The sequence below is a fragment of the Ammospiza caudacuta genome, chromosome 1 (assembly GCF_027887145.1).
Source record: "Ammospiza caudacuta isolate bAmmCau1 chromosome 1, bAmmCau1.pri, whole genome shotgun sequence".
Taxonomy (NCBI): Eukaryota; Metazoa; Chordata; class Aves; order Passeriformes; family Passerellidae; genus Ammospiza; species Ammospiza caudacuta.
In genome coordinates, this window is record NC_080593.1 from 9,738,688 (window position 1) to 9,766,350 (window position 27,663).

General features: G+C 44.4%; 1 protein-coding gene across 2 annotated transcripts in view; it reads right to left on the bottom strand.

Annotated features, from left to right (window-relative positions):
- Positions 1-27,663, bottom strand: part of PTPRN2 (protein tyrosine phosphatase receptor type N2) — a 634,110-nt gene that overhangs the window by 97,139 nt on the left and 509,308 nt on the right. Inside the window, exon 13 of one of the 2 annotated variants that reach the window (XM_058803499.1) lies at positions 8,968-9,180. The exons of the other annotated variant lie outside the window; for it this stretch is intronic. Within the exon in view, the coding sequence (XP_058659482.1) occupies positions 8,968-9,180 (213 nt within the window). The remainder of the gene's footprint in view (positions 1-8,967; positions 9,181-27,663) is intronic. 2 annotated transcript variants of the gene reach the window in all.

Genomic DNA, 27,663 nt, shown 5'->3' on the forward strand with positions numbered 1-27,663 from the left:
GCTCTGGTCAAAATCTGTGCTTGTTCAGAATGCAGCCATCCCAAACAACCATCAATAAAATATCATTTGTTTGTCTTTAGTAAGAAGTACAGAAACTGGTCAACAAAGCTAGAGAAGACCTCATGGATTTTCTCCTTTGGATAAGCCATTTACACTAAATTTGATTTTCTCCCATTCAAAAGCTATTTTCTCTCATCCTCCAAATTAATTTTGTTTCTTTGAGGGATTTAACTTTTAGGAACATCCTTTTACAGTCTCCCTTCTTTAGTCTTGGTTTGGTTGTTTGCTAAGAATACAAGTGATAAAAACTGAAAGCTGCAAACCTGAACTGGAAGGAGAAGAGCTGCAGGAATGCCCCAACTGAATTTAAGTAGAGGAGCAACACTGACAGCTTAGAACATATCACAGCAAAAAAACCACAGAACAAAGAAGTCAGGTAAGCTGTCTCAGTCCTTTATCATGCCTTGCTGGTGTGCATTAAATCACTCAGATTGTCTTTTTCTAGTGGTTTAGAGAACTGTAAAAATTTAGATCTCTGTTGTGCATGAAATTACAAGAGAAAGAAAATATCTTGGATAGAAGGCTCCCATCCCTGGAGCCAGAGCTTTTTCTCTGTTGAGAGAAATGAAATTGGGCCTCTTGTCCAGCCAATCCAAATCACATTTTTAATGTCTGACTTGCTGCAGCTCAGCACACAGGCCTTCCATGGATCTCCTTGCCCTCACATGTCACACACACCCACGAGGCTGTTTGGTGTGACACCTCTCACTTGTGCCCTTAAGAAAACTGGAGCAGCACAGCCCTAGGAGAGCTCCAGCCTGCTCTACCCAAACTTGTCTTATAGTTTATATCACAATAGAACAAGCAAAACTATCAGTCCAATCTGAATATTCCTCTTAGCAACATCCCTACGAGGGTCTCCACAGGGCTACAGGCAGAGGAAAGAGGATTTGAGATTTGAGACTTTTTGTCCATCTGTCCCCAGCAAAGCAAATCTGTCCTGTCTCAAAGCAGCCAAGTCTGTGTGGGCTTGCCAGGGAAAAACCTCAGATGGCTGCAGTCAGCCTCAAAGCCTTCCCAAAGGTGAAGCACAAACACACAGTGCAGGAAGAACAGAGATCTTGGAGGTAAGATGTTGGTGGTTTGGGCAGGACACAGCCCTGCTCTGCCCACAGAGCCAAGCACAGCACAGCTTCCCTGCACACACAGAGGAGAAAGGAAGCAACACAGCATCCCTGTCCCTCTTCCCTTCCCCATCCTGTGAGACTGGTGTGCAGGAGGAACAGATGTGCTAACAAGAAAGCAGTAGGAAGAATGCTTTTATATACCTTACAGACTTCAGAGAATAAACTGCAACCTGTTCCTGCTCACAGGCAACATGGTCCTACAAGAACTGACAAACATCATCTACCACAGTTGCTTATTTACACAAAATTTCTATTCCCTTTCAGAGGCCCTGGTATAAGATTTATCCTGCAAAAAAAAACCCCAAAACTTTCCAGTTAAAAACTTTTAAAAATGTATTTTTTCCTTCCAGTGCAGCACTCTGGAGGAAAATGAAAGGATCAGCAAGCCAGATTGCAGTGTTAGCTGCTGAGCATTCAGAGAACACACAATAGAAGAATGTGTCAAATCTGAAACGTGATAACAGAGATGCTGCAAAAGAAAAAGGAAAATCTTAAAACAGAAAAAAGGGTAGAAGTGTGTAGGAAAGACAGGCCTGATTATCCTCTACATTACATGGGGGGAAAAAAAAGCCATTGAAGACAGTATAGTTATTCCAGAAAGAAATCGGGACACTTGAGATGATGTACAGCCTGGGACTGCAAATCAAATACTCTCCAGCCCATTAGGCAAGGCTGTGGTTATCTTTGGCTTCTTTATAACATACAGGCTCTGGGACATAATCAATTTACCAGGGGGAGACAATCCATTGTACTTATCCAGAACCAGCCCATGCTCAGCTGGCAAACAGCCTGTGGCACCACAGGGATGGGTGAAAGGTGCTCTGAAGCAGGAGCAGAATGCTCAGGAGCTGGATCCTGGGAGCAGGAGCCTGGACCTTGGTGGTCCAGGACAGGAAGTTAGGGTAGATAAAGCAGAAGGAATTCTCACCCTCTAAAACCAGGTGGCTACAGCCAAATTATTAATAAAACTGCCTATTGAGTGAATTTATTAATTTTTCTTTGTTTGTGCTTACTCTGCTAAGAAACTGGGGAAAGTTGGGTGGCATGACCTGAAACGGTGCCAGGACCATTCAAAATATTTACTGGTTTGATTTACCAGGCAAGATGCAGCCTGCAAGTCCAGAGCACCTCCAGCACATTTTCTAAGAAATGCCTGTTTGGGTAAGGACTCTGGATTTCCCAGTAATTCAAATGAGTCACAAACTTAATTTTGCCTCCTACTATTTTTACTTAGCATTTTCTTACATCCTAGATACACAGAAATTATCCTGTGGGATGCTTGGGGCACGTTTGTCCTTGTTTCACTAAACACCAAGCTCAAGCATCATACTTTTGAAAAATAAAGTTGGCTAAGAGGAGAGGGTCAGCATCACCTTCACTCTGCCACTTTGAATGAGTCCTATGCAGAAAAATGGACAACTACTTGAAAAAGATAGTTTTTTAATGAAAATGTGGACCTGCATGGCATCATCTCATCCAAGCACTCCAGGATTTGCATATATGCTTATTTTCCTTCCACACCTGCAAAAAGCCCTTTCTCTCACCTGCCTACTCTAATGTAAGGAGTATTTCACTCCGAGGTGTTGCTGCACTGCCACTGCTGCAGCAGCCTAGGGGCTGGGCTGTGGAAGTGAAACCTCCTCTGGTAAGAGCAAGTCCATTTGTCCAACACTGAGTAATTCACAGAAGTTATTCATGTAGACAGGAAAAGGCTGGAGGAGAGACATCAGTAAAAGCCCAGCAAGCCCCATTCCTACAGCCTGTGTGGTTCCCCCAGGGCTGCCCCTTGGCCAGGCTGGGTGTGCTGGAGCAGAGGGGCAGAGCAAGGACAGGAGGTGACAGGAGAGCCCTGCTCCTCCAGACACACACCACAGGCTCAAATAAAGACTTCCAGAAGTGCCCTCTGAAATCTCTGCCATCAAGCTCCAGCCCTTAAGATGGGCATTTCTCATTGAGCAGTATTTTTTGAAGTTGATTTTAAATGCTGTGTTACCAAATAAACCCCTATTTATTTGTATCCTGTTTTATTGACCAAGCAAGTTTGATAAATTTCTACTGCTTTATAGATTCATACAGTATTTTGGAATGCCATTTAGAGCACTGCTACCATTTAACTCAATTTTATGACTACCACAGGAAGCAAGGTCAGGGAAACGGCAGAGTCCACTGCACCACAGGAATGGAGGATAGCTCTGAACACTAATCAGATAAAAAATTGACTAAAAGTTAAATCCAGATTTGTACACATCCTGTTTTGCATCATTCTGCTTTGACTTGTCTGACTTCAAGGAAGTGTTTAAACATAAGGCAAACTCTTCTTCTAATCACCTTGAAACACTCCCCCTTCTCCTCTCCCAGAATCGCTGTGTGTGACTACTGTGAATTCTGTGTAGTCACACATATTTTGTACACTGTGAAAACTGTCTCACCTTAAAGTACAGTGGTTTATGTAACTACTCTATGCACAAAGTATCTGCAGGTTCCTGAGAACTTATTCTGAGACAAAATGCCAATCAAAGATAGACAAAATTGTTCATATAATACACAATAAGCAGACTTAAATGGACAAGAACAACTCTTCTAATTCATATACCATGCCATATATGCTTTATCACAAAAAATTACAGCTTGTCCTGTAGCTTTACGTAGTCATGAGATGATATCGTTTTGCTTCTTTAAATAAGGACACAGGAAAAGAAAAGATTAAAAATGCATTATGCCCTTTGTTTTCCCAGTAGAGAACACAAGCAAGCCTTCACAGCATTCTGCCTTAAGGCAAAATTTTCATCTATCCAAAATCCTTACAAAATGTATTCCTTCTGAAATGTTTACTAAATACTCATGTACTGAATAACTTCATCCTCAGTGATATCTTTTGTGCTTAAGTGTAGGAGGGTCCTTGAAAATTAGGTGATATAAAGGTAGAAGGTAATACTTTATAGTACAAATTATCCTCAGTTTACCAGCTTCCCTTGGTAATAAAGGTGATGTTAATTGGAGTATTACTGACAACTTGATAAATAAGAACAGTAAAATTTTCCTTTCCCCCTCCCCCCCATGTCACTTAGCCCACAATTTCTAAGGAGCTGATATACAGTATTACTATAACATTAAGGTCTAATATTATAATAACAATTTTGCTTTTGAAATTCAGTCTGGAGTGTAAAATATTAAGCCATATTAGAGGTAATGAGTTATCTGTATTTAAACACACAAACCATGCATGATGGTTAAATAGAGGGTTTGTTTCCAGCAGATTCTTTCAGTTGGAGTATTTTAAAATATTTGCAGCAAAATATTTATTGTAATTGTTGCAAATAGTGTGTTCTTAACATCTCTAATAAAAAATACCAGCGGGATCAAATCGGTAAGAGCATGGAGAAGTTCTTAGGGGCTTTGAATCCAGCAGGATAATGTAATTAATAAGACTGTATTTGACAAAGGAATATATAATTTATACATAATACAATACATGTAATAATGAAGAATTTAACATATAATTTACAACTATATGCCTGCCAAATCAAGTTAATTGGACAAGTTTTTAAAACAGCTGATGATGTAATCCATCTGCATGTAACCTTGAATACTTCAGGCAGTTTGAGAAAGAACTTCATTGTAAACTGTTTGGTCTTTTCCTCCTCACTTTTCAAAGGAAGTTCTTTTGAGATGAAGGAAAATTAAAAAGAATGTTATTGACATGAAATATTAAAAGGCAAGCTTGCTGAAGCCAGCTTCAGAGCATTTTAACTTTTGCCTTTTAATTCCATTATGGGCAAGGTTTTGCTGAGCATTATCAGTGATGCAGAAGACCATGCTCATAGGAAAGTTCTGCAGTGCAAAGTATAAAATATGTTGATGATTTAACATGCACACCCCCAGCGTTCCCCACACAGGGGTCAAAAGCCAGGGTTCAGCTGGACTGACAAATACATCACCCTGAATCAAACAGAGCATCCCTAAATCGTAGCAGTCACTACCACACACTCATTACATTAATAAATTGCTCACTAATGGGAGCAGTGACAAGTAAGATGTGCACTTAGTGGCCCTGTTTGCTGCCTGCTCCTGATGCCTGAATGCCCGTTTTTCTCTGGGTTATGTTCTAAAGTCTTCAAAGTGCATGAAGAAAATCTGCTCAGTGTTGTGAAATAAATCAAAGAGCGTCTGCTGAAAATTCCTAAAACGCTTCTGCCCTAATCTCCTGGACCAGAGAGTGGGCTTGCAGAATGCTAAACTTGCTTTTCAAAGAAGATCAAAGCAATGCCAGCAACAATTAAAAGCAGGGGTGCAGGTGCGCGCATGCGCGGGGGCTCCGCGGAGGCACCAAGAGCCTCTTTTTAGTCATCCTTGAATGCTAACGCTGACTTATCTAATCATTCCACGTGTGCTTTGAAAGGACAGGAGATGTGTTTGTGAGAGAAACAAAAACTGTCCGCCTTTAGGGATAAAACGTAACATTTTACAAGACACACTATTTCCATTAATTTTGAAAAGCTCCTCAGCTACTGTCTAATTAAACCAGCCTGTAATTTTGTTGTTTAGTGATTCAAAGATAAATGAAGTTTCAATTGTGTATCTATCCTTCCTCCTGTTACTTAGTCTTTCAATAGGCTTTCCCTACCTCAACACTTCGAGGGCCAGCTGCTTGCCTTACCCCAACACCTGAATAACCAGGTTTGGCAGCTTATCAGAAGCACTGCAGCAGTTTAATTTGCCTGCTTCAACTTTTATCCAGTACTGGTTGTCCTGCCCTCTTCACACAGTTACACAAGAAATACTTGTGTTAGTAGCTAAGTGGAAGGAGTGCTCGTGCCTGAGGGAGGGTGATGTTACATGACAAGTGCTACGCCTCCAGAACGGGGGGAGACTTAGCAGCCAACCTGCTGTTTCCCTGATAATATGGTTTGTCTGTTTTCCCCTTCTCAAGATGGCATTTCACTGCACAAACCAGAAAGGGAATGAAAAAACCCCCAAGGACCGCAAATAAACAGCCATGGGAAAAAACTCTTCCAAGTTCACAGGATAAGTAAGGAAGGAATAAAACCCTGAATGAACTCCCCTGGCTAAACTGGGTTAGGATGAAAAATGCTTCTACTAAATGCTGAAAATTTAGGTCAGTCTTGTTTATGTGAAGATATAAACAACTGACATTTTGAGAAGCATGTGAATCGAAGTGATATTTCGTTGTTCTCTCTGAATCACATTGGGCCACCAGGCCCTTTTATACCAACCAATTTCTTCCCCTTCAAATAAAAAAATAAATCTGAATTGTCATGTCAGCTGTAAGCAGCAACACTTTGGAGTACTGTGCTTCAAAGCCTAGTGGCAGCAGCCCTGATATATTTCATATTTTTAAAAAATATTGAGTTAACTGAGTGGCTACTTGGGAAACATATAACAGAACCAAGTAGGTACAGTTTTGAAAGCTGCTTGCCTCTTTCCTACCCCCATATTACAGAGGTTATATTATTCCCCTATAAGTATCCAGAGAAGATGAGGAAAAAGATAGCAGATGCCCTTCTGAGACCTAATTGATGTTATCCAAAACATGCATTACATCAGATATCCATTACACTTAACACAGCTCAACGTAAGGTGATTCTGACAATGTGAACAGGGCTCAATCCTATTTCTCTTCAAATCCACGTGAATAGTTTATTATATACAGACCAGGCACAGCAATTCATTTTGATAAAATGCTACTTAGCAGCATCAAAACTGCCTGTGCATTTTGTCAGTAGGAAGTAGGGCTTCCTACTGCTGCCATTGAAACAAATGGCAGAATTCCCATTTACTTCCATGGGTGGAGAGCCAAGCTCTTAGAAACCTTTGTTTTTAAGGAAAAACATTTTTCCTCCCACTCATGAGTACAGTTCTCCTGAAAACCCAGTGGAACTGTTTAAGAAGTCAGGTGGTTAGGACCAGGCCCAGAGGTCAGGAACAAAGAATATTAATACAGTCTTGCTTTTGAAAAACTGAGCAGCAACCTTGAAGCATTGCTGTTGTTTTCAAAACAGAAAATATCACTCTCAGATTTAAATATGAAGATTTTAAAACACATATAAATCTGTGAAGAAAAATGGAAGCACATATTTCATTTAATGTCTGGATTACAGATTCTTATTAAACAAACCGAGCTCATTATAAAATCAATATCAACCACTACACTCCCAGGAGAAATGGCAAAAAAGGTCACTCCAAGAAATTCAAACAATTTTCCTGCTGGAAGGGCACGATTTTAATTACAGATACTATTAATTAGAGCTGTCAGTAGGAAGATTGTCCTGTTAATTATCAGAAATTCAGTTTCAAGTGTGGTTTTGGAACCTGGAGGGCTTTTCAAAAAAATTAAGAATTCCTGTATTCACAATTAATGGGAGAGAAAGCCTACCTATTGCTTCTGTGCTTTAAATAAGCCAACAGCAAGTCACCTATTAAAATCAAACAAAAATATTTATGGGCACAATCTCACTGGCCAACAAAACTGATAAACTGCTGTTTTGTTCACACTTAATCCCAGAGAACACTCCTTCTTTTTGTCTACAGGAAATGCTCTTGCTCTCACTCTGTCTTGCTTCGGAAGTCATTAAATGCAAAGATGCGATCCAATGATTTTTTTTAAAAGTAAACATGTCTTTAAAAGTGTAAACCAAAACCATTCCTGAAGATACTAATTGTTACAGAAACATTCATATTTATTATTCTGTACTTAATTCTCTCTAGACCCACCCTGTGGAAATATACTTAATGCATTACATCTTTAATATCTAAGAGGTACAGACAGATCCAAACTTTGTGAGGAAATATGAGTTTATTCCCATAATACTCTCAACTGCCAATTTAAATCTATCTCAGCTCCAGAATACAGAAAGGCTAGAATGTCTGATCCTAAGCAGAACAAGAAAGTAAAACAAAACTTGACAAAAAAGTGCCATTAGCGAGGCCCCATGGGTGCACAATAGACAGAGATACTACAGAGACAAGGTTTACACATTCTCAGATTTTTTTCCTGGTCACACTCCAAATATTTTGGGTAGCAGACCAGGGCTGTCTGGTTTATGACTATAACACATGCACTACCACACCAATAACACACCAAGAAATAAGTGCCATATGATCTAAAACAAACTTCAGGAAGATACAGTGTCTCTCCACCCAACACTTTTGAAACTGAAAGAGAAAGCTGGAGATTTCTGATTTATTTCTGAGAAGCTGAGTGCAGTCCTCCAGCATTACTGGGTACACATCTGCTATCATTGTTCTCCTAGAACCAGTCCTGGTTTACCTCCCATCTATCAGCATTAGATTTCATTTTATCTGAATAATGGCAGAAGGTGGCAACAGATCGGGTCAAAGGCTCTTTTCATATCAGACCCTGAAGAAGTCGATTACTCAAAAAGAGAGACATCTTCAGATAACCGTGCAATCCATTCCTCATAAATGTTAAAGATTTTTCGTTATTAATAGTGGCAGGGGTGACAGATTATGGATATTAATGTTATTTTTCTGAGAATTTCAATGGCAAGGGCTGGGATTTTTTTTTTTTTTTTTTTAATGCTTCTAATTAGGCACGAATTTACAGCAGCTACCAGAATAGCCAAGATTAATACCCAGTAGTAAAAAGCTGCCACACCGAATCCGCGGGACTATGAATGGAACGGGGGCGGGGGGGAAGCGTCGGAAACAAACCCACCCCCACGACTCCCAAGGCGAGAGGGGCCCCCCCGGGGGTCTGCGGGCAGCGGGGCAGGGCCGGCGGAGGAGAGCTCGCTCTTACCTGGTAAGCAGCGGGCGCATCGGAGCCGGCTTCAGCCCCCAGGGCCGAGAGCTTCTCCTTCAGGCGGTGGTGGGCGCGGTGGCGGAGGCAGTAGGCGACCCCCGACGCCGCCAGGACCCCGGCGATGCAGGCGAGGGAGAGGAGGGTGAGGAGGAGGAATTTCGCGGACTGTGCCTCCTCCCCGCGCTGAGCGAGCGGCGGGACGTTGCTTTTCTGCAGGGAAGGAGAGAGAGGCAGCGCCTGAGTTGCGCGGTCGCGGAGCAGCGCGGAGGGGGGATCCCGTCGGGGGGAGCACCCGGCAGCCCTAACTTTCGGCCGGGGAGGGAGGCAAACGGAGGGGCAGGGACAGGGACAGGACGGCTGCCGTGCCCCGCTCCGTGCCCTCCCCTCCGGCGGCTCGCACTCAACTACCGAGAGGCGGAGGCGGACCCGCGGGATGCGCGCAAGCACCGCCGAGCGCCCCGCGGCTCCGCTCGCACCGCACCGAGGGCCAGGGGCTGCGAGGGGCGCAGCAAGGGAAAATCCGGTATTGTTTTTTTCTTAGTGAAAAATAAAACACAGGAAAAAAAAAAAAAAAAACAACCAAAAACAAAACAAGTAGGTGGCGATCCTTCCTTTTGTCTGTTGTAGAGGGAAGCGGTTTTAAAAAAAACCCGATAGTTCCAAACTCCTCCAGATTACTATTATTTTTGCAGCAATAGGAGAGAATCCTTCTAGTGCATTTCACTTGTCTCCATGTGCTAAAAAGTTGTACAATAATTTCCCCTCATTAGCTTCATTATAACCTATATTAGCAACAATTAAAAACGCAACATGAAAATGAAAAGACCAGGCGCGCAAATTGCAGCAAGACTCATTTGGCCTGCATTCCCCCTTTCACAATTACCAGGGAAATGAATTGAAAAGCACGCCCCTGCCTCAGTCCTGGTTGCTACAAGACGAGAACAATTAGCAAACTCCTTTCCACCACCTAATTTCGCGTGGTAACAAAATGGATTTTTCCCCATGAATGCCTAGCCGGCCTATTCATTATCTCCCCTCTATTAGTAATTTTCTGCTCCGTATTCAGCTAGCCAGCTCTTAATTTCCTCCTGTCTTGCAGTGTACACAGTGGCTCTTATGTCAGGCCCGGTCCATTTTTATCTTGTAATCATAAAGGCCACCAAAGCAATTATCGCTGGTCTTGACTGGAAAAGCTTGTCATTAATTAGCCTCCTTGCCTTCAGTGCTGCGGATTAGCCGGGGCTGAGGCTGAGTTAATGGAAATGCAGGTTCAGTCAGACTCCCGGATTTTCCTGCCTGGATGCGCCGCGCGGAGGAGAATCGCGGCTCCGTGCGCCCCGGCGGGGCGGCGGGGGGCGGGCACAGGGCTGGCCGCGGCCACCGGCCATGTGCCGTCCGTCCGTCCGTCCGTCCGCGCGGCCACCGCCGCGCCCGCCGCCTCCCCTCCCCTGCACGGCCCCTCCTCCAAATCCCAACAGCCACCAGGAGGAGGGGGCTGCACCCCCACCCCCCCCCGCCCCGGCCGCGGGGGGCTCCGGGGCCGCCCCCTCGCCACCGCCCCCGCGGCCCCAGCCGGGCACCTGCCCCGGGGGAGCGCGCCCTGGGCCCGCGGCGGGCGGGGGCACCGGGAGGGGCAGCACCGACGGCAGCCGCCTCGGCCCCGCGGGGGTGAAGGGCTGCTGCGCTCCGCCGTTAGCATCTCCCTGAAAGGCCCCGTCCCCCCGGGGCCAAGGGTCGCGATCTGCATCTCAATAGGCGGCTCCCGCCGACGTGCCGGCGCCCCCTCGCCGAGCGCTGCGCCCCGGGACGTTAATCCTTGTCGCCGCGGTGTTTGCCCCCCTTCAGCCGGGCAGGGACAAGCCCCGCAGCCCCGGAGTCCCCCGCGGGCCGGCCCCGCTCATCGGGCGGCCCCCGGCTGGGCTCCGGGGCACCGACAGGAGGAAAGAGGCTGGCGGGCACCTTCGGGCACTGCTCCTGAGCCTTACGTCTCTGCTATCTCTACCACGGTTTTAAACGATTTCTTTTCTCCGGGTGCCGTGTGACAGAGCCGCACCAAGCACACAGGGAAAGGGCTATGCGAGAGATACGATGACAATGATGCTGACAAAGTGCTGTCAAAAGCTCCGAGTAAACATGCAGAAGAGAAAGGGCGGCAGGCTCTTTCTCCCACTGGAGTTAGAGCTATTTTAGATGTTGCTTCCAACTTCGCCAGACAGTTTTCCCCGCAAATCCAGGGCTGCCGTCCTCGGAACTAGCTGCCCTTGACAAAAGAATTGCTCGAAGACCCCCCCCCCCCCCCTACATATTCTCAGCGTACAGCTGCACTCGGGAGCCTGAAGCACAGGGAAGAATTAGAAACCTTCCGTGGGGCGTTCGGCGTTGTTTACACCTTGCCAAGAGTCTGCCCTGGGAGAGTCTGTGCAGCCCTGTCCCTTGTGACAGGCTTCCAGCCAGCGAGGGCTTGCAAAGCCCCTGCACGTCCAGGGGGAGCGGCGCCCACGCCTGGCCCGACCCCCGTGCCCCGGGAGGGGATGGAGGCCCCGCGGCGGGAGGGCAGGGCCAAGGGCAGGGGGCACGGCCGCTCCCCGCTGCCCGCCGGTGCCCGCCGAAGGGGAAGGGAGAGGGGAAAGGGAGAGGGGCTCTGCCGGGAGCCGCCGGCCCTTCTCCCATCCCTTTCCTCCCTCCCGCCTCACGGGGAGCAGCTCCAGAGCCACTGCCGTCGGGGCCCGGACGACTCCGCTCTCCCCTCCCTGCCTGCGGGGTCTGGTGCTCCGGGCCACCTCGGCCAGCCCCCATGCCGCCCCCGGGAGGGACCAGCGGCTGATCCCCCTGTCCCAGCGGCTGATTCCCCCGCGCCGTCCCGCAGGAAGCGCCGGGTGCGCCGGGGCAAAGCCCCATCGCCCGGCTCCGGCTCCAGCCCCGGGCCGCGCATCGGCGGCGTCCCTGGACCCCGAACCGCAGAGGGTAGCCCGGTCCCCAAGCACGCCCTATCAGGACACAGCCCCCACTGTCCCCAAGGCAGCTGGAGGAACCCGCTGCCCTTTCATCCTGCTCGGTGACCAAACATCACATTATGAAACGGGTAAAAATTAATCCGACGTGTTAGTTACCAGCTCCTTCCCTCCTCCCACCTCTCCCCCCAGCCGCCCCGCTGCCTCTAACCAAGAGCACAGATTTCCCCACCTCGCCTAACCCCCTGATTCTTCCCTGCAAGAAGGCCCCAGCCTGAAACGGAGCCCAGGGTTAATTAGAGGCGTCCTGTCAGCCTTGACTTGAAATTGAAAGAAAAGTGTTTAAATATTTATGAATTTGACATTTACAGTCGGATGTCTTTTAAAGCAGAACACCTCTCCCTGTGCTGGTTGGGGCTGCCGTGGTGCGTGTGCCTGGGGTGGAAGGGGAACAATAGCTATTGCATAACAAGAAAAACAAATTACTTCCCCACCCAAGGCTTAACAAATAAATAGACCACATAAATTACACGCAATTAAATATTAAACTCAGCTACATGTAAGTATGCATTTTTAAAACTTCACATAAGAGATTATATTGACATTCCTCTGAATGATTTTCTCCTTCGAAAAGTGTGGAGTATCAATGAAGTTCCAATGAAGGAAAAACAACTAATTCCTAAATGAATGGCTTAGAAAGTGAATCTGAATGAAGAGGCTTTGGAGGTGTTCATCCAGCCTTGCTTTGAAACAGCCCGACCTAGCTTAAATGCTAGAAAGCAAAGAACAACAGCACACCTAAACACACAGCGTTTACTTGAAGTACACTGATTCTGTGAGGGTCTGTGGGGTTTTTAAGAGGAAAGAAAATTCTTAGTGTCTGATCTCATGTAGGCTTTCCCGGTCCCTCGACAGAACACATTTTATATACACCCAAAAGTGAGTCATTAACTAGAGCAGCCATAACACTGGAGTCACAAATCACTGTTCTAATCAAAGCGCAGCGTCCCGTTCCGCGGTGTCATCCCATGATGCAGCAGAACAGTCGACATTTCAAACGAATTCCAGGCAAATGTCAGTAAATATTTAATGTACGCTTTCATGTAAATAAGTTCTCACACCTATGCTGGAAGTGTTGGAGAAAGTCTTTGTAAGAGCAGAGAGGAGCTCCCCATGCAGTGATGTGGAAACTCACCATCCAGATGCCTCAGCAGAGTTACACTTCATTATTTACTTTAGGACATAGGGCATGATTCTGGTCCTTGCAAAATTCTAACTAAAATTGAGGTTTTGTTTTGCTTCATAAATTTAAAAAGATTTCAAACCCAATCTGGCAGTTACTGCACCTGACCACTCTTCCAGTTAGCAATGGAAAAAATCACTACAATTAATTTTTAAACAACTCAACGTTATCTTTTTTTTTTGCAATTTTTTCATGCTTCGATTTTTACATTTATATTACACAGCTTTGTTTCTGAACAATAATAAAAAATTGAAGATTTCTTAGTAAATATGGGCAAAAAGAGGAACTTCAGATTATGATTTGTTTCAAAATATTAGAACGTTAAGAAACTCAAGAGGTGCTATTTTTAATTTGGAATTCACTATAGAATCTAATAAATGAGAGAAGTGAGGCGGAAATAATCATGTATTAATTCTGTGCATTACAAAATCTTTTCAGAAGCTATTATCAGAGCAAGAGGCATTGTGGTTTGGATTCAGGGTGGGAGAAATCCTTTGTGCAACTGAAAGCTATTGTTCCTCTGTGCAGATGAAATTGTACTTGCAAATATGCCATTCAAGGAGGGAAAAAAGTACCTAGGCAGAAAAAAAAAAAGAATTCTACAAGAAAATCATTAGTCTTAAAAATAAACTTCTCTAAAATAAGTTTTGGTTCATTGTTTGTTTGTTTTCTAAGGAATATCCTGTGCTAACAGTTGCAGCCACTAACATTACATGAAAATATAAAGGATATGCATATTATTTCCTTATATAGAAAGCATGAAGAAAGGGATGGATGTGTGTGGGTGTGTATATATATAATGTGTGTGTGCGTGTTCATATCTATGTACACACACATCCCTGTATGTCTGCTCATTTATATAAATCTAAACTTAAATTCACTTCTAGTAATTTCCCTCTCCCAGAGGTTATCTGAGACATAGGTTGATACACTCTGCTGGTTAAGTTTTGATAGGTTACTAGAAAACCAGAGAAACACTTTACGTCAGGAGGAGGCTGGCTACCATAATCTGTCCCCAGGAAAGCTACAGAGAAGATATTTTACCTTTCATAAAGTAAGAAAACAAAACAGAAGGGACAGCAGCATCTCTCCCAGCTTTGGTAGCTGTGCCTCCTCCCCTGCTGTGCTCCCAGTCAGGTTAGGCTGGGGCGGCAGGGCCTGGGGATGATCACCTTTTGTGCTGTAACACCCCTTGTGTTCAGCACTGCACTCCCAAGCTGTTTGGCCCAAGCTACTTGTTGGTGTTTTAAATACTATCTTTGTAGTTACTGAGAGATTTCTAGGGCCGCTACCTTTTGACTCCCTGCTCACACACCCTCCTTCTCTCCCCGGAAAGCTCACCTGATGCCAGGATCACTTTCAGCAAATGTCAGTTCATCACCTGAAACGAGGTCAATTTAATGCTTTTACTCGGGAGGATGAAATCGGATGGGAAGGTACTTTTTGCTTCTTTTAGGGGTCGGAAAGATTAGACAAATCGACAAACACAAAAGGCAGATGGATTTCTGGGAACTGCAGCTTATTCAAATCACTGAGAAAGGTCACTGCAAAAGCCACAGATCTATTCATCTGTAGGGGTACAATGATCTTTCCACAACCTTCAACACCACAAAGCACTCTGGAGCGTCTCTATACCTTTTAGTAGGATTAATACCATGAACAATGACTGAATACAATCAAGAATTCACTGAGTTCAAAGATCCCTTGATCAATGGTAGATATTTTCTTCTGGCTTCCTAAAGGCAAACAGAAGTGAAGTTTCTGGTTAGAGTTACAAGAAATAAGAGCTATTATTCTGAATCCCACTACAAGGCGGTATTGAAATGCCAGAATGTCCAAGCACCCCGAAGAAGTTTGTGGCATGAAAGGAGTAAGGTTGTGAAAGAGGAAATTCAATGAGCTTCAAGATGTTCATGAGCATCTGGGTATTTTTTGAAGTCAGCAGTTAGGTAAAGAGTAAAGCACAAAAGCCTACAGCATCACTGAGACAGCGCAGGGGTAACACACAACTCAGGAAACTGGACAGCCACATCCATGCCTGTGGAAGAGGCAGGTGAGTCGGAGACGGAGGAGCACGGCCCATCCTGTCCGAAGCCGCACAGTGCACCTCTGAGGTGGCAGCAAGAAGAGGAGGGCGCGGAGACGGCGAAGGAACCACGGTGAAGAAACTTCGATCCCCGTCTCTAAGGACTCGGGGGCAGTTAGGGCAAAGCAGCAGAGTGGGTGCACCAGGAACCAGGTTTTCCTCCGCAGCCCAGGCTTTGCTAGCCGGAGTAAAACCGCGAAAGAGAGGGACTCGGCGGGTCTAAGTCACAGAGTGTCAGAGCCCGAGCCAAGAGGTCGGTCAGCGATAGCCGAGTTTAATCAAATATCTTCAGCTAGCAAGGGAAACACGAGCCGCAGCGCCAGCGCTGATCTAATGCTGATGCTGAAGGCACATAATTCAGGGATTAGATAAGGCGACCTTACAGCCGAGTGCCAGCAAACGAGCCAGCTCTCGGTTATGCTGCAAGCACCGGCGGGTCCGTCGACAGAGCAGCCGCCCCGTCTCGCAGGGAGCCGGGCCGGGTCCCTCGGCCGTCCCCGCCCGGGGCCGGGGCTCCGCGGCCGCACGCCCACACCCCCGCGGGGTCCCGTCCTCGGGTCCCGTCGTCGGGCCCCGAGCCGTGAACGCGTCCTCGCCCCGCCGGGCCCGCTGCCCCCTCCACCCGCGCCTGTTCGACGGCCCCGGGCCGGGAGCATCCCCGGGGCTGCGCTCGGCCGGGGGCGCGCAGAGAGGCGAAGCGAGCCCTCCGTCCGCCCGCGCTGCTCCGCGGACACCCGGCCCGGCCCCGCCCGGCGGCAGCGGCTGCCCCATCCCTCCCGGCCGCCCCCGCTGCCCACAAGGCTCTCCCGAGTCCCGGCCGGGCCGCCTCGAGAGCCGCGGGCGCTCCCCCCAGCCCGTCCCCGCCGCATGTACCTGCTGCCGGCGTGCCGGGACGGGCCCCTCTCTGCGAGGGGTCGGCGGGCTCTAGCAATCCTCCTCCGGTGCCAAAACTTCCCCCTCTCCCCCCCCGCCCCTCCTCAGCGCAGACAAAGGCGGCGGCCAGCGCAATCGCCCCTCGCAGCCCGCAGCCGCCTCCCGGCTCGGTGCGGCGGGGGCAGCGGCGGCCTCGGGCGGCCCGGTGGTCCCCGCGGGGCGCGGGCGGAGGATGCCGGCGCGCCCCGGCGCTGCCCTCCTTATATCGGGCTGCTCGCAGCCCCTGCCGGCTGCCGCACATGGCCCATCCACCGGTTGCTATAGCGATGCCTCCCCTCCACATGTTGCTGGCAGCAATTGGCTAAGGAGGTCTGGGCTGTGCAGAAACCCTTCGCCGAAGTGCGGCGATGAATGGACACGGGCTGTGTCACTCATTTGGAAAAGCTGTTTGGGGTTTCTGTTGTGGATGTGCGGTTTTTTTTTTGTGTGTGTGTGTGTGTTTTTTTGTTTTTTTTTTTTCTTTTGGTTGATTTTTTTACGTGCACCCTCCCCCATCTTTTTCTTTTTATTTTCCTTTTTTTTTTTTTTTCCCCTTGGTGTCTCTCTTGCAAGATGGAAGTGGAGGGTAGAACAATGACAGAAAGCCAAAAATAAAATCAAACAAGGACACCAAGGAAAAGCTACAAACCATTTGCATCACAATACGGCAAAGGAGCCCACAACGCTTCTTCCTGAAAAGACTTTCCTCAAAAAAAAAAATAAAAGATCTACACACTGCCGAGCAAAGAAGACCCAAACTTTTTCCCCTCTCCTCCTCGTTCTCCAAATGACACAAGAAATTAGGAAGGAGGAGTGTGTTCCGACCAGCCCCGGGACAGTAACGAAGTCCAGCTCGATAAATAGCGACGGGCGAGCGGGGCCGTGCCGTGCCCGCGCTGCGCACCCGTAACTCCCCGGCAGTGCCACGCTCCCGCGCAGGGGCCCGGGGCAGCACCGACCCTTGGATCGAAACGGACCCTGCAGTCTTCCCCATCTCCTCAAATTCCCTCATGCCGCCGGCAAACACGCTGAGCGCCCCCCCCCCCCCCCCCCCCCCAATCCAGCATCTGCCCACGGAGTGCCCCGGCTGCGGGAGCGGGACAGGAGCGGGCGGGGAGCGCCAGGGTGCCAGGTCCCTTCCATCCCCCTTCCCCCGCCGGTGGACAGCGCTCCCGCTTCCCTGTCCCCATTGTTTCCCGCTGTCACTGCGGCTGGGGATGGCAGCCAGGGCAGAGCCGGCTCTCCTCTGTCCGTGGAGGGGGCAGTCCTTTCCCTTTCCCCTTCCTCTTCCCTTTCCCCTTTCTCTTCCCCTTCTCCTCCCCAGCCGTCCCCCCGCCACGCCGCCGCGGCCGCTGTGCCCCGGCCCGCCCCGGCCCGAGCGGCGGCGGCTGCTCCCGGGCAGGACCGTCCCGAGCCGGGCACTGCACACACCGGACCCCCAGGCGGCCACTGCACACACCATCCCTCGGCAGGGACCCCCAGCCGGGCTGCACACAGCTCCCCTCGGCAGGGACCCCCAGCCGGGCTGCACACAGCTCCCCTCGGCAGGGACGCCCAGCCCCGCCCGACCCTTCCCAGCCGCGGAGCGACCCCCGCCGTGGGGCGGTGCGGAGGAGGCAGTGTGAGGGACGGGACGACCATGGCATGGCATGGCATGGAACGGGCATGGCCACCCGTACCCCACACCCCTGCTGTCCCGGGGCTCGGTCACTCGGTCCCCTGCCCGGCCCCGGCGGGCTTTGCCTTCCCGGCTGGCCCTGGCTCCCCGCGGCTGTCCCGGGCACACCGCATTAGCGCCCTGTAGCAATTCCTTTGCCCCCTTTTCCTCCTTCCAGCCCCCCTCGGCAGCCGGCACCTGGGTAAGGGACCAAGGAAGGGCAAGGGCCGCCTGAGTTCCTAGAGCATCCCTGCCCGCACCAGAGTGACACTTCATTTAAACTGCAGGACAGCACCGAAATGTCCTCACCATCCCCTGTACAGCGTCCTCCTGCCGGGTCCTGAAAGTGCAGAGTGGTTTTGCCATGGGCTCACCCCCACTAACATCTCACCCACACCCAGCCTTCCCATTCCAGGGTGAGGAAGATGCTCTTTACATCACCACCATTTCTGAAAAGAAGGTTTCCAGGCAGGAGAGGTTCTCCTCACCTGGCTGCTGTTCATACAAAATCCTTCACGTTCCCACAGATTAACACAAATTTGGCTTCTCCAAACATTTCCTCAGCCACGTTTGTATTGCTTGGACTGAAAGCATTGCTTTGTCAGTCTGTCATGCTGAGAGGACCCTCTCAGTCGGATGTTCTCCTGCCCCTGGAAGCCAGAGCATACAAAAGCTGCTCACTAACCTGCATTGCTTAAGTTGAAAGATAAATGAACCCGCCAAGTGATTTCATTAAAAGGACACGTGTGTTTGCATATTGATCCTTCTAATGAACTGTCTGAAACTGATAAATACTTCCATTAGCTTTGCAGTTTGTATTTAGTATTTAAAAATATATTAATTAACATTTCCTGGAATAATATTGGATCTTTTCAGAACTATCAGGTGTCGAATGGGTTGAACATGAATTTGGCTGGCCAGGTGTCAAGAGACAGCAAAATATTAGTTAAATACTATTGTTTTTTAACAGTGAGATTTTGAGAAATTTGTGGTGAAATTTAAAAAACTTTTCACGTTTATGTAATTTTCATTACTTTTATCCCATTCTAAATATGACCTTTGAAGCAATGATAGATACTTGTGAGGGTTATGTCACAGGGAGAAATTATTTAAACATAGATTGTTTAATGTGTTATTCATTAAAAATCTAGAAGGTGTTGAGAGATAGAAGAAATAATTTTCAATTGTTCACTCATTTTAAATTTAAAATCTGTTTTAAAGTATCTATAAACTGTTGGTCACATATCTGTGAATTGACTTACTGATAAATTTTCTTATATGACTTAATTAAAAAATGGGAAAACAAAAAAACCCCTGTTATCAGCAGCATTTCATTATAAAATTTCTAGAAAGTTTCATGTCTTTTTCTCAGAAAAAAAAGTTGACATTGAAAGTATAAATGACTTTGAGACAGTTTCTTTGGGTTTAGCGCATCTAAAAATACCGGTATTTTGAAGATTCACATTAACATTCATCCAAATTCAAGAGCTGTGTTTGAACTATGCCTAAACTCAAAATATTCTAAATCTTGCAATTTCAGTGAGAATGATGCTGAAACGTATTCCCATTTTTGCACAGAACAAAACTCTTGCTTGAGAACCACCAATGTTTGTCAGGACTCCCTAAAAATCTGTTCTTCATAACTGGACATTGAAAACCACACTGACCATTTTGCCTTGATTTCTGACTACAGATCTGTCTGCACTTCTAAGTTTAGCCACTTCATTCTGCAAAGCATGCACAATGCACAGCATGAAATAGATTTCCATTCTTTTAAAGCATGTGTGATAAAGCTAAAACACCATTTAATCTCATTTGTTGTTTTGTTTATCAGTTATCCTTTGGAGCCTTGCTCATTAAATAGAGATCCAAATATGTTGCAGAGGATTTTCCATAGATTTTCTGTTCATGTGGATATTGAAATCAAAGTTGAATTTCCTTCATTCTGATGAACAAAACATTTTTTCCAAATATTAACTTCCCATACCACATGCATTTAAATTACTTTAGGAATACATGTATTAAGAAAGAGGCAGGACTCTCATGTCTTGAAAACATCACACCTTTCTTATAAATAAAACCAATATCTCTAGGACCATAATTTAAAAGCAGAGTTAGCAGAATTTTAACCTCTAGACTCCACTGAGTTTTATGTCTTATCTTCTCATGCTCATCTGTGAAGATCAACAACAGACACATTCTACTAGCAAATTCTAGAGCTCTTAGCTTTATTAAGAAAATTATTTCATTCTGGCTAAGATTTGAATCTAATTAATCTGTCTTGCAGTTTAAAAATGATAACTAAATTCAAGCTGCATACTATTCTTCAGAGACAGCTTAAAATATTAATTAAGTAAAGAGTGCATTTTCCATTTATTTTAATTACATTAATACAGTTTCAATAAATAAAAAACAAACTCAGATGCAAATTTTCCTGTTGATTACTTCTCTGTTCACATTGGCCCTCTTGACTGTTTATTTTTAATAGGAAAGAGATGCAGAAATGTTTGGGGGTTCCCATTAGTGAAGTGAGGTCCAACAGTCTGAAAAGGTCAGTTCAGTCTTCCAGGGGGCTGATGTAGCCCTGTAAAAGTGGCATCCTGATAACGTATTGCTTATTAAGGTAATTAGTAAGATAAAACTGAATGAATTTATAGACATTTTTAAACAAATGAAAATTTTACTGTATTACATTTTTCTAGGAAACTTGAAAAAACCCCAAAGCTGTTGGATTGCCTGTGATGCTTCCCGATCCACTAACAAAATATTACAAGACTAGTGGATAAATTGCATTTTTAATAATCAATTTAATTAAAGCTGACGTGTTCTAGATTTGCAGGTGCACATCTTTCTTGAGATAAAGCACAGGACAAGGCAGAGGAGTCTGATTAGTAGCTACATCAAAAAATAAGTGTAATTCTACCTAATTCAGTAATAATTTTATCCTTCAAATATTTGAGCAGCAGCATCAGATGAAGGAAAACTAAATATTGAAGACAAAGTTTCAAAATACCTTAGGAGTTACAGCAGGAGTTTTGAAACCTGCCCTTTATACAGAACATTTTGAGTGTCTTTGTAGGGCCCAATCCTGCACCCTTCATTTTAAGAAATCAAATACAAATCAACAGAACCAAACAGAATAGCACCTGGAACACAGCAGCAAATGTTTTCAGAGTGAGGATTTATGTAAATTGGTATTTCCCACAAAAAAAAAAATTTTGCACTATTGAAACTTTAATTCCATTGTGATTAGGTTTATATTCACAGAATATAGATAAAAATATTAATCTGTTTTAACATGAGACTAAATACTATTATTATGAAAGCCTGGTTAAGAAGCTTCTATAAAAATGCCAACTTAAAACATGTTTAATGGCAAAATGAGATGAGAAATGCATGATTTTACACTGTGATCTTGTTATAACAAAATGTGGCTATCATTGAAATGCTGGACTCCTTTTATGCATCAGTACTGTATGTGCCAAGAATTCAGAGAACTGGGAGGTATCAGTTTTCTCCACTGAAACATCAGCAGATGAGTTTGTTAAAGTGCTATTTTAATATCATAATGGAAAGGGAGTTTGTTTCTTCTTTCCTGAGATGAAAACCAACTAGTACAGTTTAACTAGGAAAAAGTATTTTCAGAACAGTAGCTAGTGCTGCAAATCTGAAGGAGATCTGAAATCAAGATGTGTTTTTTCTGCCTTTGACACAGATATTGCTCTTTCTATCTTATCTCCTAATACTGGTAGCCTCAGGACAAACATAGATTATGTTAGAAAATTGTCCTTCATTATATTGATCCAAATTCACTTCCAACCTGCCTCAATCTGATGTTAGAACATTTTTATTAGCTTTAAATTGTTTGCATTATAAATTTAAATTAATAAAATGCTTTTATAAATAGTTTAAGGTTCTGAAGCAGACTGTTTACAAAGTTCTTATGTGCTTCATACAGTCCCACTGAGTTTCTTTTGGCACTGACCTTCCATTTCTGACTGCAGAGAACAACCATCTCTGTGGAATATTCAGCAATGCCTTCTATGAAAACGGATGGAGACAGCACATAAACTGGTATATAAAGTTTTGAGAAAAGTCTCAATTGCAGAGCACTGTCTGACCAACTGAAGTTCATGTACTGGTAGAACTCCACTTTATTTTAATTTCTAGTTGCTGCTACCATTGGTTTAGGGTTCCTGATAAAAGCCTTGATTTCATGTTGTGACGCACAGAAACAGTAGAAGTCTGAGCAGCATTAGAAATATCACCAGGAATACTGGTCCTGGAGCTGGGCTTCAATGGATGATTTGGCAAAGATGGCAGACACCCAATAAAATCCTAAATGTACTTTCACTGTACCTAATAAAGACACCACCTCCACTCACACCCCACTTCTCTATTTTAGAAAGCAATTTACCAGGGTTTTCCTCTTTTTCTCCTCCTACTGAAGAAATGACAAAATGTCCCTTCTTCGTTGGAAGCAGGCCCTTAGCCAATGAAGCAAGTGGGCACTGTATCTGTGGCATTTGTAATATAACTAGAATCCTGAAAATATTAACACTTACCAAAAAGAGAAGGAAGATCCTGACACTTATAGGAAGTAGGATAGAGACTACATAACTTTCAGAAAGTCCCTTTCTTTTCTGAGTCATACAAGCATTTGAGAACATTGAAAAATTTTGCCTTTCCTGGCTCCAGAAAAAAAGAAGGTGACAGCATCAGTTTATGCAACCACAAGCTATAAAACCTAGAAAAACAATCATGTGTGATAGCATGCTAATGATAGTGTGCTACCATGAATGTGTCACATAGTCATTTTAAAATATGTGCTTTAAATATGTAGCTTCAGATTACATATGAAATCAGAAAGGCTGATGAAAAAGCACCTATCCTATGTTTTCCACTTAATGGGGCACACACACACACACACACCCAGAAGAGTTTTTCAATTGATTTCAAAACAGAGTTCAAATTCAAAATTCCATTTAATCCCCAGTAGATGCAGGTATGGTCCCTGAACTTTTACCTGGACTCAGACACTTGGTGCTTGAAGTGATTATCATGAAGTCTCCTTTTTTTAAGTGGAAGAAGAAGAACAATGGTGCAATTTATACAAAGAGAAGCTTTCATTTTCAGCTGTGGTCTTACAAGTGACACCAAGAGCTGCATCACTGTATTCCCATAACTTTGTCAGAGTTTCAGAAGGGCTGAGAGTGGAGGGGTCATGTCAAAGCTTGAGTAGACATGCACTGACAAGCCTCTCATGCAACACTAATTGCAGAGGGAAAGCCAGAACTTCTGAGAAGATGTTCTGTTTATCACCTTTTTTTTGTGATTTGCTCAGTCCTTTGAAAGAAAGACCTTCTTGCCTCTTCCCTCCTTTTAATCACTCTGTGTGGGATAACTTTGTACAAAAAGTTTTTCAATAATTTTTAAAGATTTCTCTTAATTCAATATCAAAGTTTAAATTGTCAATAATACATATAATGCAGCCATTTCAGATGCAGAGCTCAGGAAAATTCAGGGGTTTACCATCCAAAACTATGTACAGCATTTAGTTTTTCACAATGGAATAGACAGTGTCCAACACAGCTGCTCCTAGGTTTTATGTGTTACATTTTCTTTTAAAATCAAGAAAATTAATGGGGAACAGTACTTATGGAAAATTTTCATCTGGAAATCCTTCCAGCCTCCCTCTGGCCCTGGCCTCAGAGCTCCCAAAGGCACCAGGGAGATCTCAGGATAGATATTAAATATACCCACAGAAGAGCTACAGGCTTGGTGTCTGGATCAATTATTTGGTGCATGAAAGTGTAACTCCCCCAGAGGCACTCAGAGGCCAGGAAATGTGTGCCACAACCAAAGCTTGCACCTTTTCCTACTACCTAGCCCTGCTGCTAGGAAAAAAGCTTTGTAGGGTCTGACTTGACAGGAAAAAGGAAACTAAGCCTGAAAGTATTGCACTGTTTAAAAACATACACCTACAGGAAGTTTTAAGAGTTGTAGCTTAATTATTAATTAATTAAATCAATTAAAAAATTCTACTGTTCAGCTCTTCAAGGAAATAGAGAAGATGCTTTTGATGAAAGGGTGTGTGAAGATGCTCTTTATCTCTAATTCATTAGTTTTAATAGTTTTGTTTCTCTAGCTACTTTGGGATTGATTATCCTGTCTTCACTAAGCTTCACTGGCACTACTGGGGATTTCTTAGCTGTAACCCCACTGTCTATGTTCCCCAAAACATGCTTGTGCCCTTCACCCTGCCCCCAAAACCCCGAGTCAAGTCCATGAAGCACAGAAAGCTCTTTAGGCCCCCAGCTGAAGGTTTAAGTGAGGTGCAACCACTCCCTTGGTCTCCTGCTGGTCTGAAAGGGCTTACAACAAATATAATTTCTTTTATGTTCAATATTTTAGTTACTCTACTGTTGATCACAATTAAAAATCAAATGAAAAAATGTCATCCCCTTAGAAAAGTTACCATAGAAACAACACCAGAGAATTCCCTTTAAAAATGTCAAGATTTCCCTCACATTTAAATACAGACTCCCAGGCATTACTCATGCCCCATTAAAAATTGCAACACATCCAGTGAGTCATTAGTTTAAAAATACATCTACAAACATACACTCTTTTAGGATAGAGATGTTTTTGTCTCAGTAAATGTATATCATGACATGACCCAACTTTTGATTTTATCTTTTCTACCTTACATCCCCAGAGAAAACTTGAACACTGTTGTCTCTTGTTCAAACACCTGATTGAGGAAGGAGAGAACAAAAATGAAGAGTGACAAAACACACAGAATGTAAGCAATGCCAGCAAAAGCTACTCGGAAAGGAAGAATAACTTTGAGAACATATTTACATGGTAGTAGACAAGTTTAATGGAAAGAAAATTGTCTGAAATGAGGCACAGTGCAGACAGAAAGAATTTTAATGTTGTACCTTAAAGTAAGAAAATTTTCAATTGAAAAATGTCCTAATTTAATGTAATCCAGGCCATGCTACTGGGCTTTATAACTTAGTTTTCATTTCTTTGTACCAATCTGTAGCATAAAATTAATCTCACATATGATGTTGCTCCATCCTCCTTCCATGGCATAGCTGGCAAACTCTGACATATTCTGGCAGAGCACAAGAAGGTCCTTCTGCATTAGACACTTTGATCATATGGAAGCAGAAGAAAATAAGCTGTAGTCAAAGTGGAAGGTGCTTCACAAGCAATAATAATGTAAATTTAAAGAAAATTCAGAGCTGGTCACAAAGAAAGCTGATAAATAGTTTATTCATAAACTCTTGCATATTTAGAGGAGATAATAATATAAAGGCATTGTGCCTTCCCTTTGCATTACTGGGTCTGCTGTAGATAAACAGCATGGCTGAATGGAACCAGATTAATGATAATAATGACAGTTTTCTCATTTTTTTTTGTAGTAGAGCCAACCTGAAAATGAGGAAAAACAACAAAATTGAACTATTTTTTTGTTCTTCAGGCTCTTATAAAAATGTTCCATTTCTTTTTCTTAATGCAGGTAGTCTCAGAAATTTGCTTCTGAATTTTTAGTGCTAAAAGTCTTCCCATTTTTGCTTAGCCTTATTTCCTCCTTTCTTTCTACTGCTTTCTCTATTTTTTCCTCCCTTAATAAAAGAGAGAAAAAACCCATCAGAGGACAGCTATAAGGAAAACAATAAACCCAGTTAAAAAAAAGCACCAAACCAAACTATTTTTCTTCCTTTCAATATTTAACTTCCACTGAGCACATAGATTTGCCAAAAATGCTGCACTGCAAAAATTCTCCAAATTAAAGAGAAATTTCAAATGAACTATTTTATCATTTTGTTTGTTTGGTTTTTGTTTGTTTGTTTGATTTTTTTTTACACAGAATCACAACATGGGGATGGTTGGAAGGGACCAATAGAGGTCCTTTAGTCCAACCTCCTGCTCAGGCAGGTTGTGTTACAGCAATTACTCAGGATTATGTTCAGACATCTTTTGAATATCTCCACTGAAGGAGACTCTACAAACTCTCTGGGCAACCTCCTTCAGTGCTCAGCCACCCTCATACAAAAGTTCTTCCTCATGTGCAGGGGGAACTTGCCACTACCCACTTGTTAATTTATATAATCAGCATACTCTGATTGTTACAATATAGCTTCAGGTTTTCTGCTATCAGAATTGGGTTTTGTGTTCCCACTTCAACTGCATGACATGGAAAAAGAAAATGAACCCAAGGAATTACAGAGATTATTTGAAGGTGAGGAGCAGTATCCTATCAGGACACCACCAGAGAAACATATTCTGGAAAAGATCCCACTCTTTAAATTAACTTAAAGATTTTGATTATAAATTTTCTGCCACTCAGAAAGATAAATTTTCATCCTAAAACCAGGAAGGGCAGTGCACACAGCAGCTGTAACCAAGGTATCCTTGGTATCTGGCTTCTGATTTAGTTTATTACTATTTCTAAAATGAAAGAACAGGTTTTGGAAATATTTAGATATCATTTATATACTTGGATATAATTTTTCACCAGCACCATTCTCATGAAGGGTTATATTCTGCATTTTGCCCCAAATTGTAGCCCAGCCATGCTGCTAACAGGCTTAGCTCATTGGCATTAGCAAGAGGCAGAAATTTGCCACTGCCAGCATGGACTGAGGGAAAGGTTTAGTTATGAAACACAAGCATATTGTGGCAGGTTTTCAGCTGGAAGTTGATTTCAAATCTTTGGTAATTATGCTTCTATTCAGTGCCACAGAAGGAGTTTCACATAGCAATAGATCTGTTTGTTTCAAAACGCAGTTGTTCAACATTGTCTGGAACAGCAAAACACATTTTTTGAGACTCAGTGCCATAACATTCTGGGGTTCCTATGAGAGCTGGACTTCATATCTGGATATCAAAGGGAGCTGATTTATGTGCTGAAGCTGCCCTGGCAGAGAGCTTCCCACTGACCACACACCTGAGCTTGGGCTATTTTTACATGCAGTGAGAAATTTGCTAGAGGGAGGTGCTAGTTTCTTCAGTAGCCCTCCTCACCTTGTTTCTTCAGCAGGATGTATTTAATTTCCCCATTGTGAGAATTTCTCTGTGTTTACCTTGTCATTCATATGCTTTTAGATAGATACAAAATGGGATTAACTCAAAGCTTCAGCCCTGAAACCTTTTCTGTGTGGTCCCATACCTCTGCCATGTATGACTAACAAACCTTGCCCTAAAACATGACAAAAATCTCTATACCACTTCTCCTGTCTCCTCTCTGAGAGACAAATCTCTGGAGCTGTAACAGTTTACACTGGGGAAGGTCTGTCCTCATCTATTTTTATTCACACGTATGAATCACACTTCCATGCACCACAGCTAGGAATAAAACAGTAGTCCACCTCAAAGCTTTAAATTACTTAGGGCTTAATTAAGAGGATGATAGAACAGATATGAAATTTAGGAAGCAGTCAAGTGGGTAAATTAATGTAGACACAAGCTCATGCGTCTGCTGTATACCTTAATCTGGCAGTTTCACACAGAACAAATTTCCTATCCTTTTTTTCCCCCTAGACATAACACAGTGTAACAACCATGATTACTATTATATGAAAATTACACAATTTTGAAATTGCAGGGTTTGGAAACATGACTATCATATGTATGGCAAAGAAAAATGGTATCTTTCTTTATCAGTTTATCTCATCCATGAGTGGGTGTTGGATCTTGGCCCACTCCAGTTGCTTTGTGACACTGCAGTTTTCAACCAGCTGCAGGACTGGAGTAGGCAGGTCCTCGAGGATCCCCCTCCATCAGAGAGGCAGAGGAGTGGCTGTGTATGGATTCCTCCCAGCCTTTATAG